At 39.7% G+C, this 26,783-nt stretch overlaps 1 protein-coding gene and 1 pseudogene across 6 annotated transcripts in view; one reads left to right on the forward strand and one right to left on the reverse strand.

Annotated features, from left to right (window-relative positions):
• UNC79 (unc-79 homolog, NALCN channel complex subunit) overlaps window positions 1–26,783 on the reverse strand; it is a 210,975-nt gene that overhangs the window by 127,556 nt on the left and 56,636 nt on the right. For all 5 annotated transcript variants that reach the window (XM_040975119.1, XM_040975118.1, XM_040975121.1 and 2 more), the window contains 4 exons: window positions 12,108–12,172; window positions 6,120–6,208; window positions 5,444–5,484; window positions 3,261–3,289 (listed from right to left, as the gene is read on the reverse strand). In XM_040975119.1, the coding sequence (XP_040831053.1) occupies window positions 3,261–3,289; window positions 5,444–5,484; window positions 6,120–6,208; window positions 12,108–12,172 (224 nt within the window). The remainder of the gene's footprint in view (window positions 1–3,260; window positions 3,290–5,443; window positions 5,485–6,119; window positions 6,209–12,107; window positions 12,173–26,783) is intronic.
• LOC121153183 lies at window positions 13,709–15,570 on the forward strand (annotated as a pseudogene). The gene is made up of 2 exons (XR_005883348.1): window positions 13,709–13,760; window positions 14,588–15,570. The product of XR_005883348.1 is annotated as a Y-box-binding protein 1-like (transcript).

Raw genomic sequence — 26,783 nt, forward strand, 5'->3', positions numbered from 1 at the left:
AGGCTGCCCCTGCACCTGCTGTGCTGTCATCCTATATGTACACTGGTTCTAGTCCCGGTTGTTCCACTTCCAATCCAGCTCACTGCTTACAGACCTGAAAAGCAGTGAAGGATGGCTTACATCCTGGGCCACAAACCCATGTGGCAGACCTGACAGAAGCTGCCAGCTCCTGGTTTCATCCTTATTCAAACTCCAGTCACTGTGGGCATCTGGGGAGTGAACCAGCAAATGGAAGACGTCTCTCTCTCAAAATAAATAGTTTTTTTTTAAAATTACCTTTTACTTTTTACTTTCAGTACAGTACTAAACATTATAAGATATTCATCACATTATTATAAAGAAGACTTTGTGTTAGAAGAGCTTGCAGCTGTGGGCTAATGCAAGTGTTCCTAGCATGTTTAAGGTAGATGAGGCTGAGCTATGCTGTTTAGAGAGTTACATTAAACGGATTTTTCAACTTACGATATTTTTCAACTTGGAAAGGGATCTTAATCCCAGGTTGGAAAAACTGTAACTCCATGTATTTGTACCAAATGGCAAAAATGAAATAAATCAAGGTCTGTTTATCATTCAATCATGTCATAACTTGGTTTATTTCAAATCTACTGTTCAGTGTAGGAACATACAGCTCCCAGAGACATTAACTGTGCCTAGAACAAGATCAAACAATTTTGCATTTATATGAACTTGACCATAGTTCTCCAAGTTAGCTCTCTTAAAATAAATGTTTATTAAGGGACAAGAAATAAACATATGCTAAGTTGAAGCTTATTACTAAAAATAACTTTGTCATATGAAGCAGAGAAGTGTTTAAAAAATAAACTGCTCTGGGTCTCAAATATGCTAGGTGAACACTTGAATATTGCTTTAAAGCCAGGTCCTGCTGATTAAGGACCTGGGTGCTCTTAAAAAGTTCCCAAGGTAGAAAGGGTCTCAGAAGAAGGATGAAATCAGGGTCTGCTGTATGACTGCAAGATCCCATAACCAGATTTCAGCAAGATACCAGGCAGCATCTCCCCATGGAGCTTCTCAGCTGGAACAGGGCTTCTCATGATTTCAGGGCAGAATGAAACGCTCAAAGTGTAGTAGAAATGGCTGCCTCAAAACTCATTACAGAGGCGGCCTTGGGAGCACAAAATTCCAACAAGATTCACTGGAAGTCCAAGACATTTTTAGGAAACACATACCAGCAAAACCCCTGCCAGCTACAACTAAAGCGGACACAGTTGAAAATGGAAAGAGGTCCGTGGGATCCTCAATTTCCACATGCAGGGCACAGATTAGGAAATCAGTCAGCTGCAAGATGGGCTCCTTGTCATTGAAAAAGAAAGCTACCTCAGAGTACAGAGCCAGTTGCTCTGGAGGACAGCAATGAACTAGGCAACTGCAGAGCACAACCAGATTCTACTAAAGACAAAGGAACTAGTGACATGTTCATGGCGGGAGCTGCTTAGACAGACCAGTTACTGCCACCTGCTTCCCTGTTCTATTCTTGAACACCCCTTTACCACTGTTATCTATCCTCATCTCACCACTGCCTTACTCATACAGAAAGCAGGTAACTCTCCCCTTTTGGTTCTCTAAAAGAATGTATCCCCCAGAGAGTCTCCTCAGTGACAACACGAGTTTCAAATCAAAAGATCCTGAACATGAAGCCTCAAGCCTTAAGTCGGTAAGATTTGGTGGGAGAGGAGTCTTCATAAAGCACCAGACATATTTTGCACCTGGTAAGAATATAACTACTTGGCGCCAGCATTGCAGCATAGCAGCCCCCACAATGCTGAATTCCATAGTGGCCACCAATTCAAGTCCTGGCTGCTTCACTCCCTTTCCCGATCCCTGCTAATGCATCTGGAGCAGCAATAGAGGATGGTCTGAGTGCCTGGACCTCCGAACCCATGTGGAAGACCCTGATGAAGCTCCTGGCTTCAGTCTGGCCCAGTCCATGTCCAGTCTTGGCCATCATGCCCATTTAGGGAGTAAACCAATGGATGCAAGATCAATCTTTCTATCTGCCACTCTTTCCGTGTACAACTCTGTCTTTCAGATATATACATACATATTTTTTTTAAAAAAAAAGAAGGTACATAATTAAGCCCAGAGAGCACATTGTAGTAGACTAAATGCGATCACAAAATTCTTGCCATGCCTCATGTAATCAAGAAGATTATTCTCCCACTCTTTGAATTCATGCCTTGGTACTTGCTTCGACCGTAACAACACAGCAGAAATGACACTGTGTGACCTGTGAGCTTCTGTCTCAACTGCTTCTGCTATGAACTTACTGCTTTGTGAAGAAATTGAGCCTGACCTCCAGGAGGAAGAGACACTGTCTGGAAAGAGGGAGGCCCAGACACCCGAGTCATCCCAATAGCTCCAGCCATTGCAGCTGAGGCCAGCCAGAACCAGCCAATCTCCAGCCTGCCTATCAACACACATGAACCTAGAGGTGCTCAGCAGAGCAACTGCCTAGCTAAGCCTAGGACAAGCTGCTGATCCAGAGACACGTAATGAGAACTTGGTTGTTGTTGTTTGCCACAACTAACAGGACAGTTGGTTACGCAGCATAACTGAGACAGCCTCCAACGTACTGACTCCTAATTAACATTCCAACAAGTCTAAAAGACTTGTACAAAAGCCACATGGTTAGGAAGGAATAGAGCTTGGCAGAACCTAAGCATCTCAACCAACCTGTATGATACCCCACTATCTCTCCTTACATTTTTCAACTGTTAAAACAATAAGAGAAAATTTGTTATGAAATATGGGTAAAGGAAATTTTGAAGGAGAAATCTCTAGCTAGATACATTGTTCAGCTTACGTGTAAGTGAATGTTTCCCACAAAGAGTCAATCAAGCATGCTAGATGACACCTGGAAATTGAACTGTTTATATTCTTCCTCAAAACAAGCAAGACTTCAGCACATGAGATGTATCTTTTACTAAAGTCACATCCTATGAATAGTGCAATCATTCAACCTTTTTTTTTAATAAGACTCCTTCTCAGAATTACACATATGCTTTTATTTCTGATTACTTAACAAAAACACTATGCACAGGATGAGTGAGCAAAAGCAGAGATGCAAGCAAACTATTTAGACACAGCAATTTTGCATGCTAAATTATGTCCTTTCCGCCTTCACAAAAGCAGTGACATGTACACACTGGGAAACCAGGGCACAGAAATGAGGCAGATGCCAACAAGTGGATTACACACAACACAGCCGATCATGCTCCTCCACACAGATGGCCGGCGCTTACCTTTTTCTGACATATAGCCGATATCTCAGCTGCAAAGGGAAGGTACACAGAATATCAACAATGAAAGAGAGCCCGTTTTAAATAAAGGCAGCCAGAAAGAGAGCATAAAGACAACCTAGTAACACCACTTCTACATCAAAACAGCTTTTGACCTGTCTTGTAGATTTTTTTTTTCCACAAAGCCTGAATTATGTCTCTTTTCAATCTAGGAGTGACTGCAGAGGTCATGGTTAATTGAGGTCCGAAACACCTGTATGCCACAACGACTTCGCCTATTCTCACAAGGAATTCAAGCTTTTCATCCATGACCTAGAAACCAGAGCACACTGCAGCTATGCAATTTTAATCCGATCTCACCATCTCATAGATAACAAAGTAAGGGCAAGTGGGCTTGGATGAGTAACTCAAGATCACACGAGCTCTCCCTGAAGGAAGCAAAAGCAGAGCTCCAGTCCAGGGATTCACTAGCGCTGCCCTTCCCACTGCACTGTGACACCAGCTTGACTGGATATATTCAGAGCACCAACGTGGGGTAATTTACTAAACCAACACTAAAGAAAACTCTGACTCAGGCTATTTAGACCACAGCCATTAATGCATTTACATCTTGACTGGTGTACAATCAGCTTTACTATTCGGAAAAAGCAGTTTTCAAATCCAGTTGGAGCAAAACTATCAACCTACGATCCACGTGTGGCTTTAATCCGTAGATTAGAATTCTTTATTGGGCTTATCAATTATTTCCATGAAAACTGGTGTTTGAGAGTACTTGAAAATAACTTTTCTAAGAATCTGGTAATGTTCTCCTGAAACAGTTAAATGCTCAAAAACTGGACTGACATTTGGATATGATCATCTATGTTACCATTTGTAACACAGTACAAAACCAAAAGTAAGAGTTCCTCAAATCCTGTCTAAACAGTATGAATCAGTGGATGTCAAGCCAACGAAATTTACAACTCAGTTTTAAAAATTACTTTTGTCCAATTAATGGTTACTTAACAGTTTTGTATCCTTGAGTTCATCTTCAATAAACTGAATGAGAATCACATTTAAATGGAAATTATGAAATGTTACTATCAATATGAATATTGCCTGAAGATATTGATCAGAATTCAACAATATACCCAAACTTAAAATGCACCTTAGATCATGGCTATGGATTTTATCAGAGACCTAAAGAACAGAGTCAACTTTAGTCATACAAATCTTTCACCAGATATTCTTCAGTAACTTTTCAAAATGGCCACTTGAAGGACACAGACGCTAATGCTACTGCCCCATTGCAAAGCACTCACTAATAAATTAGCTTCTTTCTTAAGGTGGAGATGAATATGTTAAGTTATACTAGAAAGAAATAATGTATTTTCATAAAACAAAAGACTCAGTTTTTTAAGAACCGCACTCATAGAATTTAGTCTCTGTAAGATTCTTGCCTTTCCTTTAAAACAGGCTTTTCAGATGAGTCTCCCTATTATCTTCATTTTTCTCCTGTGTGATGTACACAGTATGCCCTCAGCCTGTTCCACTTTTTACCTTTCCCTGTTTTCCTGAGTGTTTTTCTTGGCATGGAGTTTCCAGTTAGGTGGCTGATATAGCCACTTTTCCTATGTGTGCAGGAATGCTGTCTGGACCTGCCAACCTTTAGGACGTGGCTCTTAGAACTCTAACAGCCCTCAGAAAGTATGCCAAACCTTGGCTCTCCCTACAGGTGAGTTAGCTGAAACTGATCCACCCTTGACTGATGAGGAGACTAAATCTCAGAGGAATTACATAATTTTTCCCCAAAATAATGATAGTGACAGGAAACAGCCCTTTATTCAATTCTCTTCCATGGTGTCTCTCTTCCCCTCTTGGACCTAGTCCAGCACATCCCACTGGCAGCATCTGTAACCTGTATGGAAAATTGCCCCCCACATAATTCAGCAGAGCTTTAGTCATTTGGAATCCTAATTGCAAAATCTAACGTTGGCTTTAGGAGTATTCATACTTCTGCTCTTATTAAGTATATGCGTGGGTTTATTACACACAAGATGTTGATAAGCACTTCATATCAATGAAGAGTCATAGAATATAATGCTTTGATTACTGTCTTCGTAAAATAAAGTAGGACAAAGAAGATGAATTAACCACATCACTAGTCATGATTACTCATTACTCATCCTTTCCAAAGTAAACCGTACCTTGTGGCAGAAGAACATCAACCAACCACTCGCTGTGGTCCCTGCAAAGAAAAACAAAACTCATTTTGGAGCTGCACTGAAATTTTCAGGAATCCTTCCACATGAATGTTTATAAGTTCCACACTACTGCTGAAAGGCTTTTAAGAGAAAGAACGTACAATTAAGAACATGATCACAATAAACATTTTAAATGTGTAGTGCATTCCAGCTAAATTATAAATTCCAGGCATTTCATCAGACTCAGTTATCTTTAAATGATACTTTCCAGATGCTAATTATGCCAACCCAAATACTGCAGGATCTGTAGAAAGCTGAGCATGCATCGAAGCAGCCGCGAGGAGAACCCACTTGAATTCCATGTCATGTTTGGAAATTGGTTTTCTTTTACATCTCGTTTTCTTTGTGGCCTTTCTAATGAGGTTGTTTCAAAACTGGAGCTGCTTTATTAAAGTAAAATCGTTTTCTCATGTCACATGGAAATACTGCAAAAACCAGATTTCAAAACTGAAATAATCCAAACAGAAGTTCTCTATCCAGTAGACATCAGACACATTAATCATCAAGAAACACAAACTAGTGGGAAACTCAGACAATGTAACCAACTCAAGTCCACATGATTTTCTTCATCCCCCTTCTGTTGCCCTATTTCCTTTGCTTCCAGGGTTCTGATACCTACCCTGCGATCCTCTCACTGCATTCTTCACAGAGGTACAGTGGGGGTGGCTTATCACCCAAAGCTACCGACAGAGAAGGGTCTATGCACATCTGAAACACAGAAAAACACAGAATGAACCTTCTGGTCCTGGCGACCCCATACCCTTCACCATGAGTGACAGCGCACCGTCAAAGCAAAGTGCAATAAAGATGTTTGGAGAACTCACTCAGTATTATAACTCATCCCTAACATGGCTGAGGGTCCACAGGGAAGATTCAAACCTGGATGTTGTACATTTCGTTTCTCCTGTTATTTACAATTCAAGTAGCAACTAGTATCAAACCATCTACTCTCATTTCACAAAGTATCATATTCTGTCAAGGAGCTGGCCTGCCAGTTGGGCTGGAATGTCCATGTCCCACTTCCTAGTACCCAGGTTCAAGTCTCAGCTCTTCTTCCAATTACAGCTTCCTGTTAATGAACTCGCTGGCAGGCAACTGTAGTTGAATCCCTGCCACACTACAAGGGGAAATCTAGATTTGGCTCCTGACCCTCTGCTTCAGCCTGGCAAAGCCCTAACCATTCCATTGCAGGCTTCCAAAGAGTGAATCAACAGATGAGGTGTCTCCCTCTCCTCTCTCTCCCTCTCTATCTCCCTCTACCTCTCTCTCTCTCTCTCTCCTTCTTGTTCTCCCTCCCTTCCAAATAAATAAAACTTTTTTAAAAGAGAAAAAAATCACTGGGAGCAATGGCTACTCATATTTGCTACAGAGATGATAAACGCAGAAGTTGCCTTAGGAAAAGGAAAATACACCATCAAGATTGCAAATCCGGGACCCTGCACAATAGCCTACGGGCTAAAGTCCTCGACTTGAATATGCTGGGATTCCACTTGGGCGCTAGTTCATGCCCTGGTGGCCCCACTTCCCATCCAGCTCCCCACTAATAGCCTGGGAAAGCGATGAAGGATGGTTCAAAGCCTTGGGACCCCGCACCCACATGGGAAACCCAGAAGAAGCTCCTGGCTTCAGATCAACTCAGCCCTAGTTGTTGTGGCCACTTGGGGAGTGAATCATCAGACGGGAGATCTTCCTCTCTCTCTCATCCTCTCTCTATACATATCTGCCTTTCCCATAAAAATAAATGAATCTTTAAAAAAAAGATTACAAATCCTTACTTGATACCAAAATTCTAGCAATAGAGATTTTTGCTTCTGAAGACATAAGCTCATTCAGAAAAGTCATCATTAAATAGAACATCGAGGGCTTCACTACTCCTACTCTGCAGGCTCAGATGTTTCTATCAATCATCCAATGCTTCATTCCCATGTGTGTTTGCTTGGTTTGTTTCTACCATGTCCTATAATTTGTTGGCCCCTGCTGTTCCTGAGTGTTTACGGCTGCACTCAATCTTTCAAACCACAGAGATGAAAAGTGTTAATTTCACAGTTCATCATCATGATCTCTCAAATAAACCAAGTCAACAAGTATCCGGATGACAAGTTACATCCTGAACTCTGTATCAGTTTCAATTTCTGAAGGATGAAGCCCTTTTGAATTCTGTTTCTGTCACTCCAAGATAAGCAACCCAGGCTGGAAGTGATTATTCCGTCATATGCTTAAAACTTCTTTGCAAATTCTTCCGAAACTTCTTTCCTTTAGTTGGTTTCACTATTTTAGATGTGGTAAACAACTCAAACATACAACTCAAACAGCTTGTAATTCAATGTTAAAATCACAAGGGGTTTCAATGAGTGGAGAAAAAAAGGGATAGAATAGCTACAATTTTTAAAATTACGACATCAGATTTATAGATTACATATGTCCTAATGCTAAAGGTCCCATATACCTAATGTAAGTTCCTTGTTTGTTCAGGGGCAGTAAATAAAACTTTCTGATATATCAAATCAGGAATTGATAAACGTTTCCTATAAATGTCTAGAAATCGATACTTCTGGTTTGTGGTATGGTACAGAATGCTATCAGCAATATATAAGCAGATGAGCATAGCTGGGATCCAGAAAAACTTTATTCACAAATAAGCATCAGGCTACACTTGTTTGTTTCCCGTTGTTCGCTTTCCAATCCTGTCTTCTTCTTAGGTAATGATCTGGGCTCAGAAGTGTTTCATAACGTGGATTTCAAACAGATACCATAAACTATTAGCTCAAAACAGTTCCATCTTTAATCCTACCACAATGCAGGACTCTTGCCCCAAGAATAATTCTTTTGCAGCCTACGGCAACAAAACATCACAATCTTTGTATCTGGCACATTCTAAGCACCTACTGATTTAGCTCACTGCTGCAAACATTGGGCTCTTCGTGATGACTGATTCATTTCCCTCAAGTGTTTCCCATGGATGAGAATTCACTCCCTTTTAAGGACCACCACTTTATTTTTTCTTCCAATGAGTCATTGATACCCTTGTCCAATAGACATATTTTTTCACTGACTTCAAAAGAAAAAGCTTCTTGGATGCAGGAACTACAAAGGGCCATCAAAGATACACTATTCAGCCAATGATTTGTTCAATGATTTTTCTGACATGGCCCACATATTTGTAGCTGTTGAGTTAGCCTGGTTGTACCTTAAACAGGTCAGCATACACCCACATTCATACTAATGTGTTCATTATGATTATTACATTAAAACTTTATTTTTCTGTTTATAAATATAATCTATGAGTGTACTTCCAAAAGTTAATGGGGAAAAAAATTGAATTAACAGGGCTCAGCATGATGGCCTAGTGTTTTAAGCCCTTGCCTTGCATCCACTGAGATCCCACATGGGTACCAGTTTGTGTCCCAAACTGCTCCACTTCCCATCTAGCTCCCTGCTTGTGGCCTGGGAAAGCAGTGGAGGATGGCCAAAGGCCTTGGGACCCTATTCCCACATGGGAGACACAGAAGAAATTCCTGGCTCCTGGCTTCAGATCGGCTCAGCTCTGGCTTTTGCGGCCACTTGGAGAGTAAACCAGCAGACCAAAAATCTTTCCCTGTCTCTCCTTCTCACTGTACATCTGCTTTTCCAATAAAAGTAAACAAATAAATCTTTTTTAAAAAATGGAATTAGGGCCCGGCACGGTGGCGCAAGTGGTTAAAGGTCCTCGCCTTGCACGCCCGGGATCCCATATGGGCACCGGTTCTAATCCCGGCAGCCCCGCTTCCCTTCCAGCTCCCTGCCTGTGGCCTGGGAAAGCAGTCGAGGACGGCCCAAAGCCTTGGGACCCTGCACCCGCGTGGGAGACCTGGAAGAGGCTCCTGGCTTCGGATCGGCATAGTATCGGCCCGTTGCGCTCACTTGGGGAGTGAATCATCGGAGGGAAGATCTTCCTCTCTGTCTCTCCTCTCTGTATATCCGCCTTTCCAATGAAAAAATAATAAAAATAAATCTTTAAAAAAAAATAAAAAATGGAATTAACAAATGAATTTATTTTGCTGCAAAAAAAAAAAAATGTGTAGTTCTTTCAGAATAAGTATTTTTTATGTATCATTGGAAGCTCCGACCCATGCCCTATATAGAGCCTTGGGGAAATGGAGAAATGAAGGTCATTTTAAAAGCTCACCAACCTTCCATCTTCATGCCATCCTGGACCCTCTGATGAGGACTGCCAGTTATTTTGCACTATGTATGTAAGTGTGAATACACATATGTGGAAATTTTCAAATAAATTATCATCCTCCCCCAAAAAAGCAAGAAATAAATTAGCATCCCACAGAATTCTCTAACTTTTTAATTTCACATACTTTTGCAAGTGCCTGTTGGATACCTTTGATCTGCATGTCATATGGTAACAGTGCAGACCTGAGGTTGCTCACTTTGTAAGGCCGAAACAACACTGGTCAAGACCCTTGAGAGTGCCAGCACACCCCACTACAAGAAGCATTAACTGACAGTCTTACTGTGCAGTGACTTGAGTCATCAGCTGAGAGGCCTGCATCCAGTACCAGAATACCTGGGCCAGTTCCTACCTCAGTTTCCAACCCAGCTTCCTGCTCACACAGGCAGGAGTACATCTGGGAGGCAACAAATGACGGCCCAATTACTGAGTTCCTACCAGCCACACAGGAGATCCAGATGGGCTTCCTGGCTCCTGCCTTTGGCTTGGCCCAGCTATAGTTATTGTGAGCATCTGAGAAGCAAATTAGTAGATAGAATATTTTCTCTCTCTCTCTCTCTGTGCTGTGTATTTCTCTCTGTGTCACTCTTCCTTACAAAAAAATAAGAAAACAACTTTAAAGATATCTTCTACAAAGTACAAAGTGAAAACAAAAAAGGAAACACTTTAGATAAACTAATGCTAAGAAAGTGAAATTTGGGGGGGAACGAAAATGTCTTGGCACTACACAGAGGTTGTGGTCACAAACACTGTGAATGTGCCAAGAGCCATTGAACTGTTAACTTGAGATTAGTTCCTTTTTATGATATATACACATCAACTTAATTTCTTTAACTATAGAAAATAAGATGGCTGAGCTTGTCTTGGAGGTGTGCCTTTTGGGGAAAACATGAGGCCGACCCATAGGAGAGTTTAGGGCTGTTTGCCTAGAAGGAAAGGGGATTATCCAATTCCGATGATTTCTTGGAGGAAGCCAGAAAATATGACTAACCAGGATGTCAAGGAACACCTGAGCATGCAGGCTGACACACAATCCAGGGAAAAGTAACTGGAGAATTCAAACAGGAAGAAGCCTCTTCCCACTGGTGTCTGGGCGAATGACAAGGGGAAGAAAACAAAAGCAAGAAGACAGAAGATCAAAATGGAAGATGGAACAAGGAAAATCTCATTGGGGTGAGAAATCAAACTTCACTCCGTGAATCATACATGAACCTACATGTGCTTAGCTCAAAACATCCTCATAGCAAAGGAATGTACTATGAACTCCAATACCCTGCTCCTGGGGAGCACAGAGGGAAAGGAAGAGGCTAGCCTCACCGGCTCCTTCTCCACAAAACTTATTCAACTTTTCTTCATCAAAAGCAGGTAGATGTTAAATAAACACGAAGATGTCCTTTATTAACATGTTAGACCTGGATGTTATTGCTGGCACTCCTCTGCCACTTTTGGGGTGTGAAACATGATTTTGTTTCCTCTTTATGCTTGTTAGATCTACCATTACCACTTCTGCATTGATTCTATGAAGCAGCAGTGTTTGTATTCTATTATTCAGTAATCTGCACAGTCTGTGTGCACAACAGGAGAAGCAAACACCACAACACTGGGTTCTCAAAAGTAACTGGGAAGCCTGATAAATTGAGCTGACTCCCACGCTTGAAAATACAAAGCCTAATCCTTGAAAATCCAGATACAGCCAAATAAGCCAGATTTAACAAATATACTACGGGGAATTTTTTTTTTTGTAAGATGTGACTGTTTTTTCTTAATACTCAACTTCCTAGACCTGGGTTAATATCAGAACATAACCAGTCTGGCGAAAAGGACAGAGAATGAAGCTGATAATCCGAGTACCGCTCTCTCTTTGCAAAGGGACTCCTTTAAACCACTCTCTTTTTACCGTTCATGTAATTCCACCTATGCTAGCTGCTCAATCATTCCAATTCAGTCCCGGGTGTGATTTGAGCTGACCTAATTTAATCAAGTTTTGTTTGGGTCCTATAATTCCTGGATTTGGAAAACCACACACTTAGCATCCTTATTTTCTAGTATATACAGGAGAAAAATACATTTCCCTGAGTTTATAGACTCAGAGAGAAGCCAGCAAAGATTATGGAAAGCTTTGCAGCAGGAGTCTCCTGATAATTAGCTCAGCGTTACACAGCACTTGGCTATAAACTCATCGCAAAACCCTTCGGATATCACCATACCCATTGTTCTGTCTCGACACAATCTGCCCAAGTACTGCTGAATTAAACACAGAGGTCCTTGGTTTTAAAAGAGAACACAGGCTTCCGATTAAGGATGCAATCCCACTCCATTCATTCAGCAATCTGCTAATTATTTGACCACTGACAATACAACACGACATCAGATCTAATAACACGGTACCTTCACAGCTGGTTTGTTAATTGCATTGTGGCATTCAATGTGCTGGCAGTGGATGGGATTCCAAGCTGTAAAGCAAAGCACAGATCATGAGTATTTCTCATTAAAAATGTTCATATCCAGTACAAACACAGTAAATATTTCACTTGTTTTCTTTTTCCTAAATAGAACGATCACCACAAGGCTTCCTAACAAGATTCTTTTCACAAATATAAAATTGGACAAACATTTCAACTCTTTATCTATTTTCTTAGGGGACAAGAGAGGACAAGCCAAAATCAGATGGCACATACAACATAAGATGGCGAACAAATAGTAGTGTGACAACGATGGGTTTTATAAGGCTTTTACAACTATGATTTCATTTAGTCCCCCCAACAGCTCTGTGGTGAAGGATTCTTAGAGCTAACTATTAATCTCATTTCACATAAGACTAAATTAAAATTTAAAAGAGTAAGTAAGTTGATAAGATCACAGAGCAAGTGAAAAACTGGGACCAACAGCCATATCTCTTGGTTCTTGACACTGCTCATTCCATTATAACATGCTATGGTAAACATCCTATTCTTGGTACCAGAAAACATTAAGAATTGAAATCAATAGAAACACATCCTTTAACACCACATCCCTAACCACATTGGAGAGAGGAAAGATGAGGCCGTCTGCCCGGATGAAACACTCTCTCTCACATACACACTCTAAACACTTCACTACTGCTTTGTTACCACCTGTACCCAGCACACAAACAGAATGAAGAAAAGCCCCAAGGGACACTGGATAAACCAGCAAAACTCATAACCAGCAAATAGCACCGTCTAGATTAATCTGTAGCCTGGAGCACTTAGCCAACAATATTCCATCATTTAAAAAAAAAGAAAAGATACTAGGCTTGCATGCTTTAAAGCAAGATGTCTCAAAGTGTCATATTCTAATCTTGTAGGACAATGATTGCCTTGATATTCAAGAATTTTCAGATGAGAGCATATTTCTCCTTAGTTAATATTCCATTACAATTCAAATACATTTAATATTAATGATCCAGGATCCAGATCTAATTTATACTGCAAATATATTACAAAATGTTCTATTTAACAGTCTCCCAACTTCAAATCTTCTATCCTATTGTTAGACAAGGTGTAAGACTATGTGTCTCATTTGGAATTTAAGGAAATACAGTTAATAGAGTGAATATTAAAAATGTACAATAATGAGGCAAAAACAAGAACACTGCTTAAGATGCTTATAGCGATGCTGTGCCCCACATCCGAGTGCCTGGAACAAGGCTTGCATCCCTGCTTCTGACCCATCAAGTGAGCGGCAGGGGGTGACTGAAGGGCTTAGGGCCCTGACAACCCATTGGGAGAGCTGAGTTCCAGTCTCCTGACTTTGTCCTGGTCCAGTCCCAGCTACATGGGCATCTGAAGAGGGAACCACTAGGTGGAAGATCTCTCTTTGTCTTTCTTTCAACTACAGTGAAATAAACTTTAAAAAACGAAAAATGAAAAGAGATTGATTTTTAAATAAAATACAATGTACAAGTTGGAGACTACTTCTACTAGCATAATATGATATGAATAATATTTTTAGAGAGAAAGGCAAGACGAATGAGTGAAGTGATGGGTAAAGAAAAACTGTCTGTAGAGGAATTTCACAACTGTAAGGCTTATTTCCCATATGTGGTAAACTCACAATAATATAAAGAAAAGCAACATGTTCTTGTGCAATTAAAGAAACTTAAATGAAAAAGACTGCCTTGAATCAGTACATGCATTGGAAATATACAGGACGTACGTCCCATCTCCAGTCTGAAACCCCCTCACTGCAGCATGCCTTCCTGCTAAGCACAGAACAGCCTCAGAATCCCACTGTGCCACCAGCAGTCAGCACTAGTGAATACAGAGTCAACACAGTGAAATCTGCTAACCCTTTTAGAATCAGCGTAGTGTGAGTGTTCCCAGATGGCTCAGGAAATAGTAAGAAGCTTTGGACGTTTTCAGACCGAAGTTAGATTCAAAATATGTAACAATCTCTATAGCACAGACACAAACAAATCAGAATTGCCAGACTTCAGCCCTGTCAGAAAGTACTACTTTTTTTTTTTTTTACTGAGGTCCTAGCCCCCATTTTTTGCTCCATTTTTACTAAATGTCATTGGGAAAGAGCAGGCTGGATGATATGCTATTTATGGTCATCAAATTTATGGTCATCATATCAAATTTCAGCTTATTAGACCAGTGATTCTAAACTGTTCTGTGTGTCAGAAATCACCTGTCAAGGTTTTTAAACAGAACGTCTAGAATCCATGTGAAATCAACTGAATCAACAAGCACAATTGTTTGTAATCAGGAAGAGCATTACATCTGATTCTGATACAAGGACCATGCACATGCCCTATTTGGTGCAGAATACAGTCATAATATATCCCTATTCAGACATGACAATAAAATATAATTTTAAAACACAACAGGTAGTTTGAGTGGTAGCGGGAGCGGAGAGTGGACCCCAGAGAGCCCCGAAGAGCCCCATTGCCGCCACCAGCCTAGTTACCATCACACCCCAGAAGGAGCCGAGCTGCCGCAGCCACCCACGCCCTCAGTGCCACCAACACCAAGCCCACACCAAGCCCGGCACCGCGGGCAGCAGCGCAGGGAGCAGTGGCCCGGTAGCCTCATATCCACGGCGCCCGCAGGTGGGGACAAGAAGGTCATCCCAACGAAGGTTTTGGGAACAGTAAAATGGTTCAATGTAAGGCACGGATACGGCTTCATCAACAGGAATGAGACCAAGGAAGACGTATTTGTACACCAGGGTGCCATAAAGAATAACCCAAGGAAGTCCATTCTCATTGTAGGAGATGGAGAAACTGTGGAGTTTGTTGTTGAAGGAGAAAAGGGTGCGGAGGCAGCAAATGTTACAGGTCCTGGTGGAGTTCCTTCCAGTACAAGACAGTAAAGATGCAGCAGACTGCAACCATTATAGACGCTAACCACGCCGTAGGGGTCCGCCACGCAATTACCAGCAGAATTACCAGAACAGTGAGAGTGGGGAAGAGAGAGAGAGATTGGAGAGTGCTCCCGTCGGCCAGGACCAACAACGCGGCCCTTACGCAGGCGAAGGTTACTGCGTGCGGAGACCCTGTGGGCATCGACCACAGTATTGCAACCCTCCGGTGCAAGGAGAAGTGATGGAAGGTGCCAACAAGCGGGGTGCAGGAGAACAAGGTAGACCTGTGAGACAGAACATGCATCGAGGTTACAGACCACGATTCCGCAGGGGTCCTCCTCGCCAACGACAGCCTAGAGAGGACGGAGATGAACAGGAGATGAAAACCAAGGAGAGGAGACCCAGGGTCAGCAGCCCCCTCAACGTCGGTACGGCCCCAACTTCAATTACCGACGCAGACGCCCAGATACCCCTAAACCACAAGACGGCAGAGACAAAAGCAGCCGATCCAGCAGCTGAGTGAAAAAAGCGGTTTAACGTCTCGACCATCATCTGATTTAGTCATCCAACAAGAAGAAATGAATATGAAATTCCAGCAATAAGAAATGAACAAGATTGGAGCTTAAGACCTTAGAGCTTGCTTTTTCCCCCCGCTGACCAGATAACTAGAACTATTATATTATCTATGCAGCATGGGGTTTTTATTGTCTTTACCTAAAGATGTCTCTTTTTGGTAATGACAAACATTTTTTTTTTAAAGCCTGGTTTTTCTCAATACACCTTTAAAGGTTTTTAAATTGTTTCATATCTGGTCAAGTTGAGATTTTTAAGAACTTCATTTTTAATTTGTAATAAAAGTCTACAACTTGATTTTTTCAAAAAAGTTAACAAACTGCAAGCACCTGTTAATAAAGGTCTTAAATAATAATAATAATAATAATAAAAAAACACAACAGGTAAGAATTCTGTTTCCAACTATGATGAGACAATTGGCATTAGACTTGCCTTCCCAACTAGGAAACTGGGAAGTACCTATGAAAAAATTATTTTCAGAAATTAAACCACAAGTATTGTGGGACAATCATCCTTGATAGGAAAAAAAAAGTGCAGAAACCCTACAATCACACTGACTTTCTCACTGGAAGTCGTTTCTACCCTGAACCCAGGAAGGGAAAGAACAGGGTAGGATGTCTTGTTGCGTTAAGGCGACAGACACTGTAATTTGGAGACACAAGATGGTTAAAATTTTTACAGTAGCATGCCAATGAAGAAAAACCTATGCAAAGAAACACCACCAAATATCTGAACAGGATTTCCTTTGGGTCTTTGGCCTCAGCCTAACCTGAACACATTTAAGGTAAACTCCATGAGACTACATAAAGAACTACTGCATGGGCTTGCTAAGCTGAACAAGTGCTAGAGCTCATACAAGGCGTGGAGATTCTTGGGTTCAAATCAGCAGGGGAGAGAGAATTTACTGAATATTTGAGAAATTCTGAAGAGATTCTAGGAAAGTTGTATCTTACAAACAGAAATTAACTAATATATGGAAAAGGGTGCCCTAGGTTGACCTAATAATGCTCAAACACAAACATCCAGAGGGCTAGACTGACTCGAGTAAACAAAGCTAAACAAACTTGAGGACACTGTTAACAGAAGACAACAAAATCAAGACACCACATGCTACAATACTCATGAAATCCAGCATCCAGTCCAAAATAAGTTGATATTTGAAAAAGGAAAATATTGTGTACAACCTGATTGTGGGGAGCATACCAATAAACAGAAACAAACCCAGAAGCTACAGAGATGAGGTAATTAGCAAACAAAGACATTAAACAATATATATAATTAAACAATATAATATATATTAAAATATATATTATATATAAATATATATAATTAAACAATATAATATATATTATAATATATTATATATAAATATATATAATTAAACAATATAATATATTATAATATATATTATAAATATATGCAAATTGGTCTGGCACAATGGGCTAGTGGCTAAAGTCCTTGCCTTGAATGTATTGGTATCCCATACAGGCACCAGTGCATGTCGCAGCTGCCCCACTTCGTATCCAGCTCCCTGCTTGTAGCCTGGGAAGGCAGTGAAAAATGGCCCAAAGCCTTGGGATCCTGCACTCACATGGGAGACCCAGAAGAGGCTCCTGGTTCCGGGCTTTGGAGCAGCTTGGTTCTGACCATTGAGGCTGCTTGGGGAGTGAATCAGCAAATGCGAATCTTTCTTTCTCCTCTGTGTAAATCTGCCTTTCCAATATAAATAAGTAAATGCAAAGGTTCTATAGATGAAAAAGGCAATATCTGAAATGAGAATTGCCCTTAATGGGCCTAATAGAAAATTAAACAATGCAGGAAAAAAGAAACAGTGAATTAGAAGACATAACTACAGATGCTATCAAACTGAAGTACTGGGAGAAAAATAAATACAGCTTCATTGAGCTTTGGGAAACTTTCCACCAATATAAAATACAAGTACTAAAGTCATAAAAGAAGAATAAATGGAGAACTCTTGAAGAAATGATGTTTAGAATTCTTTTTAAAGTTATCTAAAAACTATCAACACAGAAGCTCAATGCATTCAATGCAAGATAAAAGCAAAAGAAACTCATGCCAAAACTCATGAAAACCAACGATAAGAAGGAACTCTGCAAGCACCCAGTAGGGGTGGAGAGAGGAACACATTGTTTAGGAGGAAGAAACACAAGAATTTGCTGATTTCTTGTCACAGACAATGCAAGTAGGAAGACAATGGGACATTTTTAACAGGCTGAAAGGAAAACAAAAACTTGTCAACTAAGAATTTATAGCCAGCTCAGCTCCAATTAAGAATAGGAAAGGAGATTCTTCAAGCTATGGAAAATGACACCAGACAGCAGCTCAGACCCATACAAAGGCCTTAAGGATACGGAACACGGTAAAATAGGTACCATAAAAACAAAAGACTTTATTCCTCATATTAACATGCTGCTAAAAGATGAATAGTTACAATCAAGATGGTGGAATAGGGTAAGGACATGTTTAAACAGATAGAGAAATATTTGCCAGTGTGAAGCAGAGAGGGCACATTCCAGGAAATAGAATAGGACAGAACAACAGCAGAGGGGTAACTGCAGAATGACAAAAAAGCAGCAAAAACAACGATGTGGTGTTGCAGTGACTGATACCCCAGTGGTATTCAGCAAGTGGCGATCTAAACTCCACCAGCAGCTGGAACTGCACCAGCAACAAGGTGGGAAGGGATATTTACCAGGAGTTCCAGAGGTGAACTCAGCCAAAGAACTGTTCGTCCTGCTGGCCTATTTGATTTGACCAGGAACAGAGACAGAGCCTCAGGTCCCAGATGGGCAGGTACGGGAACAGGATGGATTTCATAGCTCAGTCTGTCCCCTAGAGCTGTATCAAGCACCGTTTTATTTAAGGAGGCAAGGGCTATGGGGCAGGACTGCACATGCACTGAGCTGGGAGTGAACTCATTTCTGACTCAGTGAACTGCAACACCATGGCATCCAACAGGGTCCATCCAAAACAGGTCTGGGTAGCCCTCAAACCTGATGGCCAGCAGATCAAGAACTCTAGCAGTGGTACATCAAGCGCCATTTTATACACTGCGGTGATGAGTTTAAGACTGCAGGGGACACAGTGAGTTGCACATGTGCTGAACTCAGGGAAAACTCACTGAGCTCAGAGCATTGCACTGGTCCCAAAGGAAAATAATACTGACTACGGCATCATATGGGTCAAAATAGGTCCATGTGGCCCTCAGACATAATGGCCAACAGAAACTGGCAAGATCAGCACCAACAACCACCTAGCTATATAGGACACCTTGTGTTTCCCTAATCCTGGAACCTACTCAAACCAGAAGTAGGAGAAAGGTTGTACAGGCAACAGTGCAGCCTCAGCATGATATCACAGGAGGTGGAAACTGGTGAGCCAGGAGCTGGAACTATGGAGACCATCATGGAAATCTAACAGAAGAACCCAGACCTGGAACTCACTGGAGGGAGTGGCACAAGTGACTGCAAACAAACAGCCATGTACCAACTGCAATAAGTAAAATCGAACTATAGACCTGTGGATTACAGAGCTTAGAAATCTGCCCCAAGGAGAAGAATCTGATAACCAGAAGTACAATGACCAAGAGCAAAAGAAGAGACAGAGGCACAATGAATATTACTGAAGACTCCCCCGCAAAGGAGCAAAACACTTTGCTAACTTTAGTGTTCACTGAGGAAGACATTGAGAAAATCGGAGATACAGAATTCAAAACAAGGAATTCAAGGAATTTGTCACACTGAAAATGAATTAAATGAAAGCTTATATATCAGATATGAGGAATACAGTGAAGCATCTTAAAAGTGCAATGGAGAGTCTCCAAAATAGAATGAAGGATACAGCAGAAAGAGTCTCAAAACTGGAAGATATTTCCTGTCACCAGGGGGAAACAAACAAAAAGCTAGAAGCAGAGCTGGATCAGGCCAAAAAAAGTATTCAAGAATTGAAAGACACTATTAAAAGGCCAAATACAAGAGTTACGGGAGTCACAGAAGGTGCAGAAAGAGAAGCTGGGTTTACAAATGTATTTAATGAAATAGTAAGGATAATTTTCCCTAATCTACAGAAAGAATTGGGAAACATCCAGGAGGGTCACAGAACTCCCAACAGGGTTGACCAAAAGTGATCTTCACCAAGACACATGATAATCAAGCATCTTCAATCGAACATAAGGAAAAGATCCTTAAATGTGCACGTGAAAAAAATCAACTGACATATAAAAGAATGCCAATTAAACTCACAGGAGACCTCTCTCAGGAAACTCTGTAGGCCAGAAGAGAATGGAGTGACATATTCCATATTCTAAAAGCAAAACATTGTCAGCCCAGGATAAAGTACACAGCAAAGCTTTCCTTTGTCTTTGAAAATGAAATAAAATTCTTTAACAGTAAAGAAAAGTTAAAAGAATATGCCTCTTCCAAACTTGCCCTACAAATGATACTTAAAGATGTTCTCTTGACAGAGAAATGGAATAGCACCCACCAAAACCAAAGCAAATGCGAAGAACATCCTAGTAAAATAACAACAACAACAAAAAAGACTAAATCAATGAACAACTCATTGCTAAAATGACAGGACCAAATTACCAACTATTTGTATTAACCCTGAATATAAATGGCTTAAACTCATCAATCAAACATCATAGATTAGTAGAGTGGATTAAAAATAAAACCCATCTATTTGTTGCCTACCAGAGACATATCTCACCAACAAAGATCAGCAGAAACTATATCTCATGGATTTTGATTTTTTTGTTAGTTTCATCTCTTCAAAACACTTTCTTCTGATTAAATTCTTCAATGACTCTGATCATACAGTAGCAACATTTTCTTCAAGAAGGTTTTTTACTTTCTTTTTCATTTCTTCAGCAACATATTAGTCATTCAGTAGCATGTTATTTAACTTCATGGTGTTGTTGATTTCTTTTTTTCTTCCTGTTTTTTATTTTGTTTTATGGCTTTTCATTTAAGGGTATGTATAGCGGCTGTGTAATGGAGACTATCATATCCAGATGTGAGGATACAATGCAGTATACATTTCTACTTCGAGACAATGATGGACTTACAATGAAACTGTTTACTATATCTTGACAATAGGCTACGGAACTCTGCCATTGTCCATGCCTACAATGATGGACATATGATTGTGTATGAAGAACTATACTATAATAATAATAATATAGGGGAACTCAGTGAGTGGGGAGAGAATTGGGGAAGGAATCAGGGAAATCCCAAAATCTATGGAACTGTATCACAAAATGATAATAATAAAAAGAAGTAACATTTTTTAAAAAGAAAGATAGTTAAAACAAATACAACAACAATGATTTATGAGGTTAGGTGTGTGTGTGCATGTGTAAAAGGTGTCACAAGAAGACTAAGAAGGATGGGGGAACAAACTAAACCATACAGAACTCTTTCATTACATGTAGATCGGTATTTTACTTGAAAGTAGGTTGTCCAGTTAAAAGCATATATTGCAAACCCCAGAACAAATTTTTTAAAAGAAGTGAATCTAATAATCCATTATAGAGATGAAATAAGATATCAGAAATAATTAATCCAAAAGAAAAAGAACAAAGAGTGGATGAGAAACATATGGAAATTTCTAGCAGTATACAATATGTGTTAATAAAGACACAAGGGAAGGTTTTTCAAATAATTAAAACAATAACAAGGTGACAGATTGAAACCCAATTATATCATTAATGATTTTTAAATGTATTCTTAAACAGTTTAAATAACTACAAATGATCTAAAAGTCAGAATCTGTCAAATAGGATTTAAGCATTTCCAAAACATAAAGCAACTATATGCTGTATTTAAGAACTACATTTGAAATAGGTAAGTTAAAGGTCAAAAAGAAAGCTATAACATGCAAACACTAACCACAAAAATTAGCTTCTATAAAAATACTCAACAAAAAGGTCTTAGGACAAAGATTATTATGAGAAAAAGAGGAGATTACTTTGAGAGGGAAAATTCACCAAGAAAACATAAATGTGTGCACCTAGAAAAATTACATAAGTAAAAGGGAAATAGACATATGACCACAGTTGTAAGATTCAGCAATCCTCTTTTTGGTAACTGATGAAAACAAGCAGATCAGAACAACACCTGCGACAACTTTACTTGTTAAATTGATGATGATAGAACCCTCCATCCAACCACTGCATAATACACACCCCCTTCCAGTGCATATATGATCTGTGCTAAGAAAATATTCCAGTCCAAAAAATAAGTTTAAAAAATTAGACGGGGCTACATCAGAGAGTATGTTCTCACTGAGAATGGACTAAACTGGAAATCAGTGACACAAAGATACCTGGAAAGTCATAGAATATTTGTACATTAAAAAAATGTTGATCTACGAATCAAGAAAAAAAATCACAGCGAATATACTATGAAAATACCATACACATCACTAAGTTGTCTGATGAATCTAAGAAAATGCTCAAATAAAAAGTTGAAACTTCATATTCTTGTTTTAGAAGTTAGAAAATATGAGGTCTTTAAAAATGATTTATGCAACCAAACTATAGGCAACCATCTAGGGTGTCCTGGACCTACACAAGTGTTACATTGCTGGGAGAAAAGCAGCCAGTGGCTAGCAGGCATTCGGGACCAATCCACAGCACACATTGCCAATGAGCAGGAACCTAGATGGATGACGGCTGGGGCTGGGTGTGGGCCAGGCTGGGTTGAGGGCAGGCCAAGGGTGGGCCAGGCTGCTGCACCTACTGCCACAAGACAGAGCCTGAATGGGTGCAAGTCACCAGGGCTAGGCTATAGCACCAGCTGGCAAGTGCTTTTTATGATGTCACAACAATAGTGGTACATTTTTTTTTACATTTCAACAGTTATCACAACTGTAAGAATTTAGAAAATGATAAAGGCTTGCTTGATACAGATCAATATAATAAAATTAACTGCATGTCTATATATAAGCAATAAAGAGAAAGAGAGAGATAATACAAGATATGTACACAGAAAATTACAAAACAACATTGAGAGAAACTAAACAAAGATTAAAAAGGGATGTTCATGGATGGGAAGACTCAAACTTTTAACAGCTTCCCAGCTATACCACGATTAGCACAACACAGATTCAAGGTAGTCTCAACCAAAATCCTTGAGGTTTGAGTCTTTGCATACATTGAACTTGAGAAACCTAAGGGAACGAAAAACTAGGAGTAAGCAAGACACTCTGAAAGAAAAAAAAAAAGGAAGAAAAGGATAAAGAACAAAGAAAGAAAATTAATTCTAGAGACACCCACAGAGGTAAAAGGAAAAGTTATTTTTAAAACGACGGCAGTTATGAGGTAGGCAAAGACTTTCTTAGATAAGATTATTTTTTAAAAAGGACCAAGTATTAGACATTGCTAAGTTGATTGTGTTAAGAACTTGGGTTTATCAAGATGCAGTTTATCAAAAAAGAAAAGATGCAATTGACAAATATTATATGAAGAGTACATCCAAAAGCCGATGAACATGAAAAGCTACACTTCAACAATAAAGAAAGGCAAGTTGTAACCAGAACAATTTACTTCTATACCCCTCAGAAAAGGCTGAGAGTTTAAAAACTAACAAAATTAAGAATTGCAAAAACACAGAACATAAGACAAAAGAACTCCCACATAATGCTACTGTTACAAATTAGTTACTAATTTGAAAGGTTGTTTGTAATTTTTGGTTGTAATCATATACATGCATATCCTCCAATCTGGCAATTTTACCATAAGCACACACCTAACATAAATACACAGTTTGCACCAAACATATACAGAGAGCTACCCTTAATAGCATTATCAAAATAACCAAAAAAGTAGGAACAACTTGATTATCAACTAAATGGAGAGATATCTATGACATGTTCATTTCATAGACTCTATACAAAGATAAAAATTAATGAAGTACAGTTATCCTCAATACTATGGTTAGCATACACAAATACATAACAAGTTATTCCATTTCTACAAAATTCCAAAACCTGCAAAACTAACTTCAGGTGCTGAAAGTCACGTTAGTGATTCCACTTGGGCTAGGAGGACGCACTCACTGATGTGGTGGCAAGTTCCACATACACTTAGAATGTGTGTGTGTTCTTCCGTTTGTATACAATGCACCCCAAAAAGTTTCAAAACATTTTAGTGATGTGGAGATAAAGTCAAGATGATAAAAAGGTTATTAAGAACTCAATCATCAGGAAGTTGTGACATAAACTTCTTATGCTCTCCTTATAGACAATTGAAGAGTTCAATTACGCTGCTGCGTGGTTAGATATTTGATAGCCAGGACTGAAGCACAGCCTTGTACTGCTAAGTTTACTTTCTCTCTCTCTACCTTCGCCACACTCTTTGCCATGGAAATATCTGCACATACTTTGTCCCGTAATTCAGACAGAAACTAAAACCCTGAAGTGTTTTGTACTAACAAGACTGAATGATTTATCTGGTAAGGCACCATAACAAGAAAATTGCTAAATAAGTTTTACCTCCATCACAGACACAAAGCTGCATTAAACAACTTAATGGCCATTTTCATCATCAAGAAATGTTATGATTTTTTTGCATTTTTAGTAAGATAAAAATCATTTTGTGTCTGTATATAATCATTAGAGTTCTATAAAAACAGGAGACTCTAGGTTTTAGTATATTTGAAAACAACACTTAATGACAAAAGTAATTGGGTAGTTGTTGATATTATATTAATAAGCCAAAAATAGATAAACATTGTAGATCGCTAAATTCTTATTTTTTAATCTTTGCATGGGCAGTAACTATTCCTAAAAAGCAATACCTATAAGCATATTTTTAATTATGCAGAGTTAATAAGAATCATTACATATGTTCATCATGCTATTCTTTAAACTCTGAATCTTAAACAGTATAAAAGAAAAGTGAAGAGGAAATTTGTATAACTATTATATAACAGATGCCTTCCTGTACCTGTATAGAAATATATCAAAGTATTAAAAATGGTGATTCATACATAATAGTTTTTACTCTTTACATAAAGCTATAATGTTTCTATAAAAAATTTCCTTTTCATAAAAAAATGAAAACTTACTCTTTAAAGAGGAAATATCACTGAGAAAACATAAAACTTCACTGGTTCCTAGGAAAAGAATTGTACCTTTCTGATTCCAAACTCATAAAATCCTACTTCCACATTATTTTTATGATTAAGAACATGCAGAGCAGCAGTACCACCTAAATATGAATGACACCCGTTGGTATGTTTCTTGCTGAAACAGACATTTCAGAAAAAAATTATAATACTGAGCTAAAGTGGAAAGAACAACAGTGATGTCTCATTGCCAAGGGTGGAAGGATGGAGGACCCAGATTCAAGCTGTACTCATTATGCGTGTGAATCCAGGCATGTCACTTAGACTGTTTCCACTCATCAACCATAGAACTGAAATAAGGAAATCTGCTCCAGATTTCAATGAGGATTAATAGGGAAATTACCTATAATACTCGGTCCATCAACTGTGTGTCCATCGTGGGAAGATAAAGAAGAAAAAACTAGATGAAATAATAAATAGAACAATATCTGGCAATAGCAACGTATGCACTAAAATGATTCCGTTTTTCCCTGATATTCTGCTTCCTGTATAGAATGCCATTATTTTACGAGAATGACAGCTTCAAGACAGCTACTTCCCGGGCAACAGGTAGCAGATGTGTTACTGCAGAGCCAAGGGAAGTATGAGGGGTGATCCAAGGGCGGACTGACAAAGCCCAGAGCAGGGTGAGAGCCTCTCTGAGCTTGCTTGCCTATCAGCTGAGCTGCCGGAGTGAAGACTGGCTTGCCTGGTACTTCCTGGAGGCTACAGCCACTGGAGCATGTGGAATAGTTGTCAGTGCGCTGAGCTTCAGGATGACTCACTACGTGGCTTCCCCATTTCAACCCAAAACCAGAGTTTCCTTTGCCAATACCCTAAAATCCACACTCCCTTACCGGCCCTATCAGCGCCCCCTGGCGACCTTTCACTCTGCTACCTGGCTGTGTTTGGCTTTTCCACCCCTTTCCTAGTCACTCCTGTGCCATCCTGTACTTTCCAGGTCTGATCCATGCAGTTCCTCCAGCCTCAAATTCACAGTTTTCCCACTAGGACCTCACTCCTTGCAGGACATCTACTCTGTCCACATTCTTCAGGAATCCAGAACCTTCTTTAGTACACACCTCTCCTCAAACTTGCCAACAGTGTGAGGTCAGAGACCCTGTCTCTTCTGCTCCATTCCACAGCTACCTGTGTTAGCTTTATGCCGGACAATCAGAACATAAACTCCGAAGCAGAAATCATTTACCCGTTCCTAGTCGCTACTTCACCACCCAGGTGCCTAGAACAATGCCTGGCTAACGGTAGATACCCCACACACATCTGCTGAATAAAACTGCCCAGCTTCTTATCCGCACTGCATTAAGCTCCTAAGGGCTGGTTTTGTGTAGGTTCCTGAATCATGAAGAAAAAGTGCAGTACCTGACACATGGCAGCTACATATCAAGTATTTATCAAATAGATAAATGTCATTTGATGATGATTAGCCATTCATACAATAAGCAAGTGCTTATTTCAGGGATCCAATGAGAAAGGACGGGTGTCAAATATTGCAGCCATTCTACCTTTTAGTCCATTCAGCCTTCCAAATTTTTTGCTGCTTTGATATTCAAATGATTCACTTAGCAACTCATACTATCAATGATAAAAATCATGAATTTTTTTTACCACCTGCTTTCATGATTTTATTGTTATTGCTACCACTTGTTCTGTGTTTAGAATAAGCCCACTGAGGTCCATCCAGGATCAGACAACAGGCATGGATACAGCCAACATTCACCTTCACGTCTTTTGTCGGGAATATAAATTAGACACCCAACTTAAGTTAGAGTACCTCGGCACCACCTCTGATAACCTTTGTAAAGATGAGTAATGCCACCAAACAAGAGGATTATGGGAAAATAAAACATGCACAATCCCACAATGACTTGAATAAAGGCTAACCTTGGAAAAATATCCAAGACTTCCATTTTCATAAAAACACAAACACAGCTGAACTGGGGAAGAAGGTGGGGCTGGGACACAAGAAACTTTTATCAGCCACAGGTTTCTTCGTTGATTTTATACAATTCCAACA

The sequence above is a fragment of the Ochotona curzoniae genome, unplaced genomic scaffold (assembly GCF_017591425.1).
Source record: "Ochotona curzoniae isolate NIBS_2020 unplaced genomic scaffold, NIBS_Ocur_1.0 contig_2688, whole genome shotgun sequence".
Lineage (NCBI taxonomy): Eukaryota > Metazoa > Chordata > Mammalia > Lagomorpha > Ochotonidae > Ochotona > Ochotona curzoniae.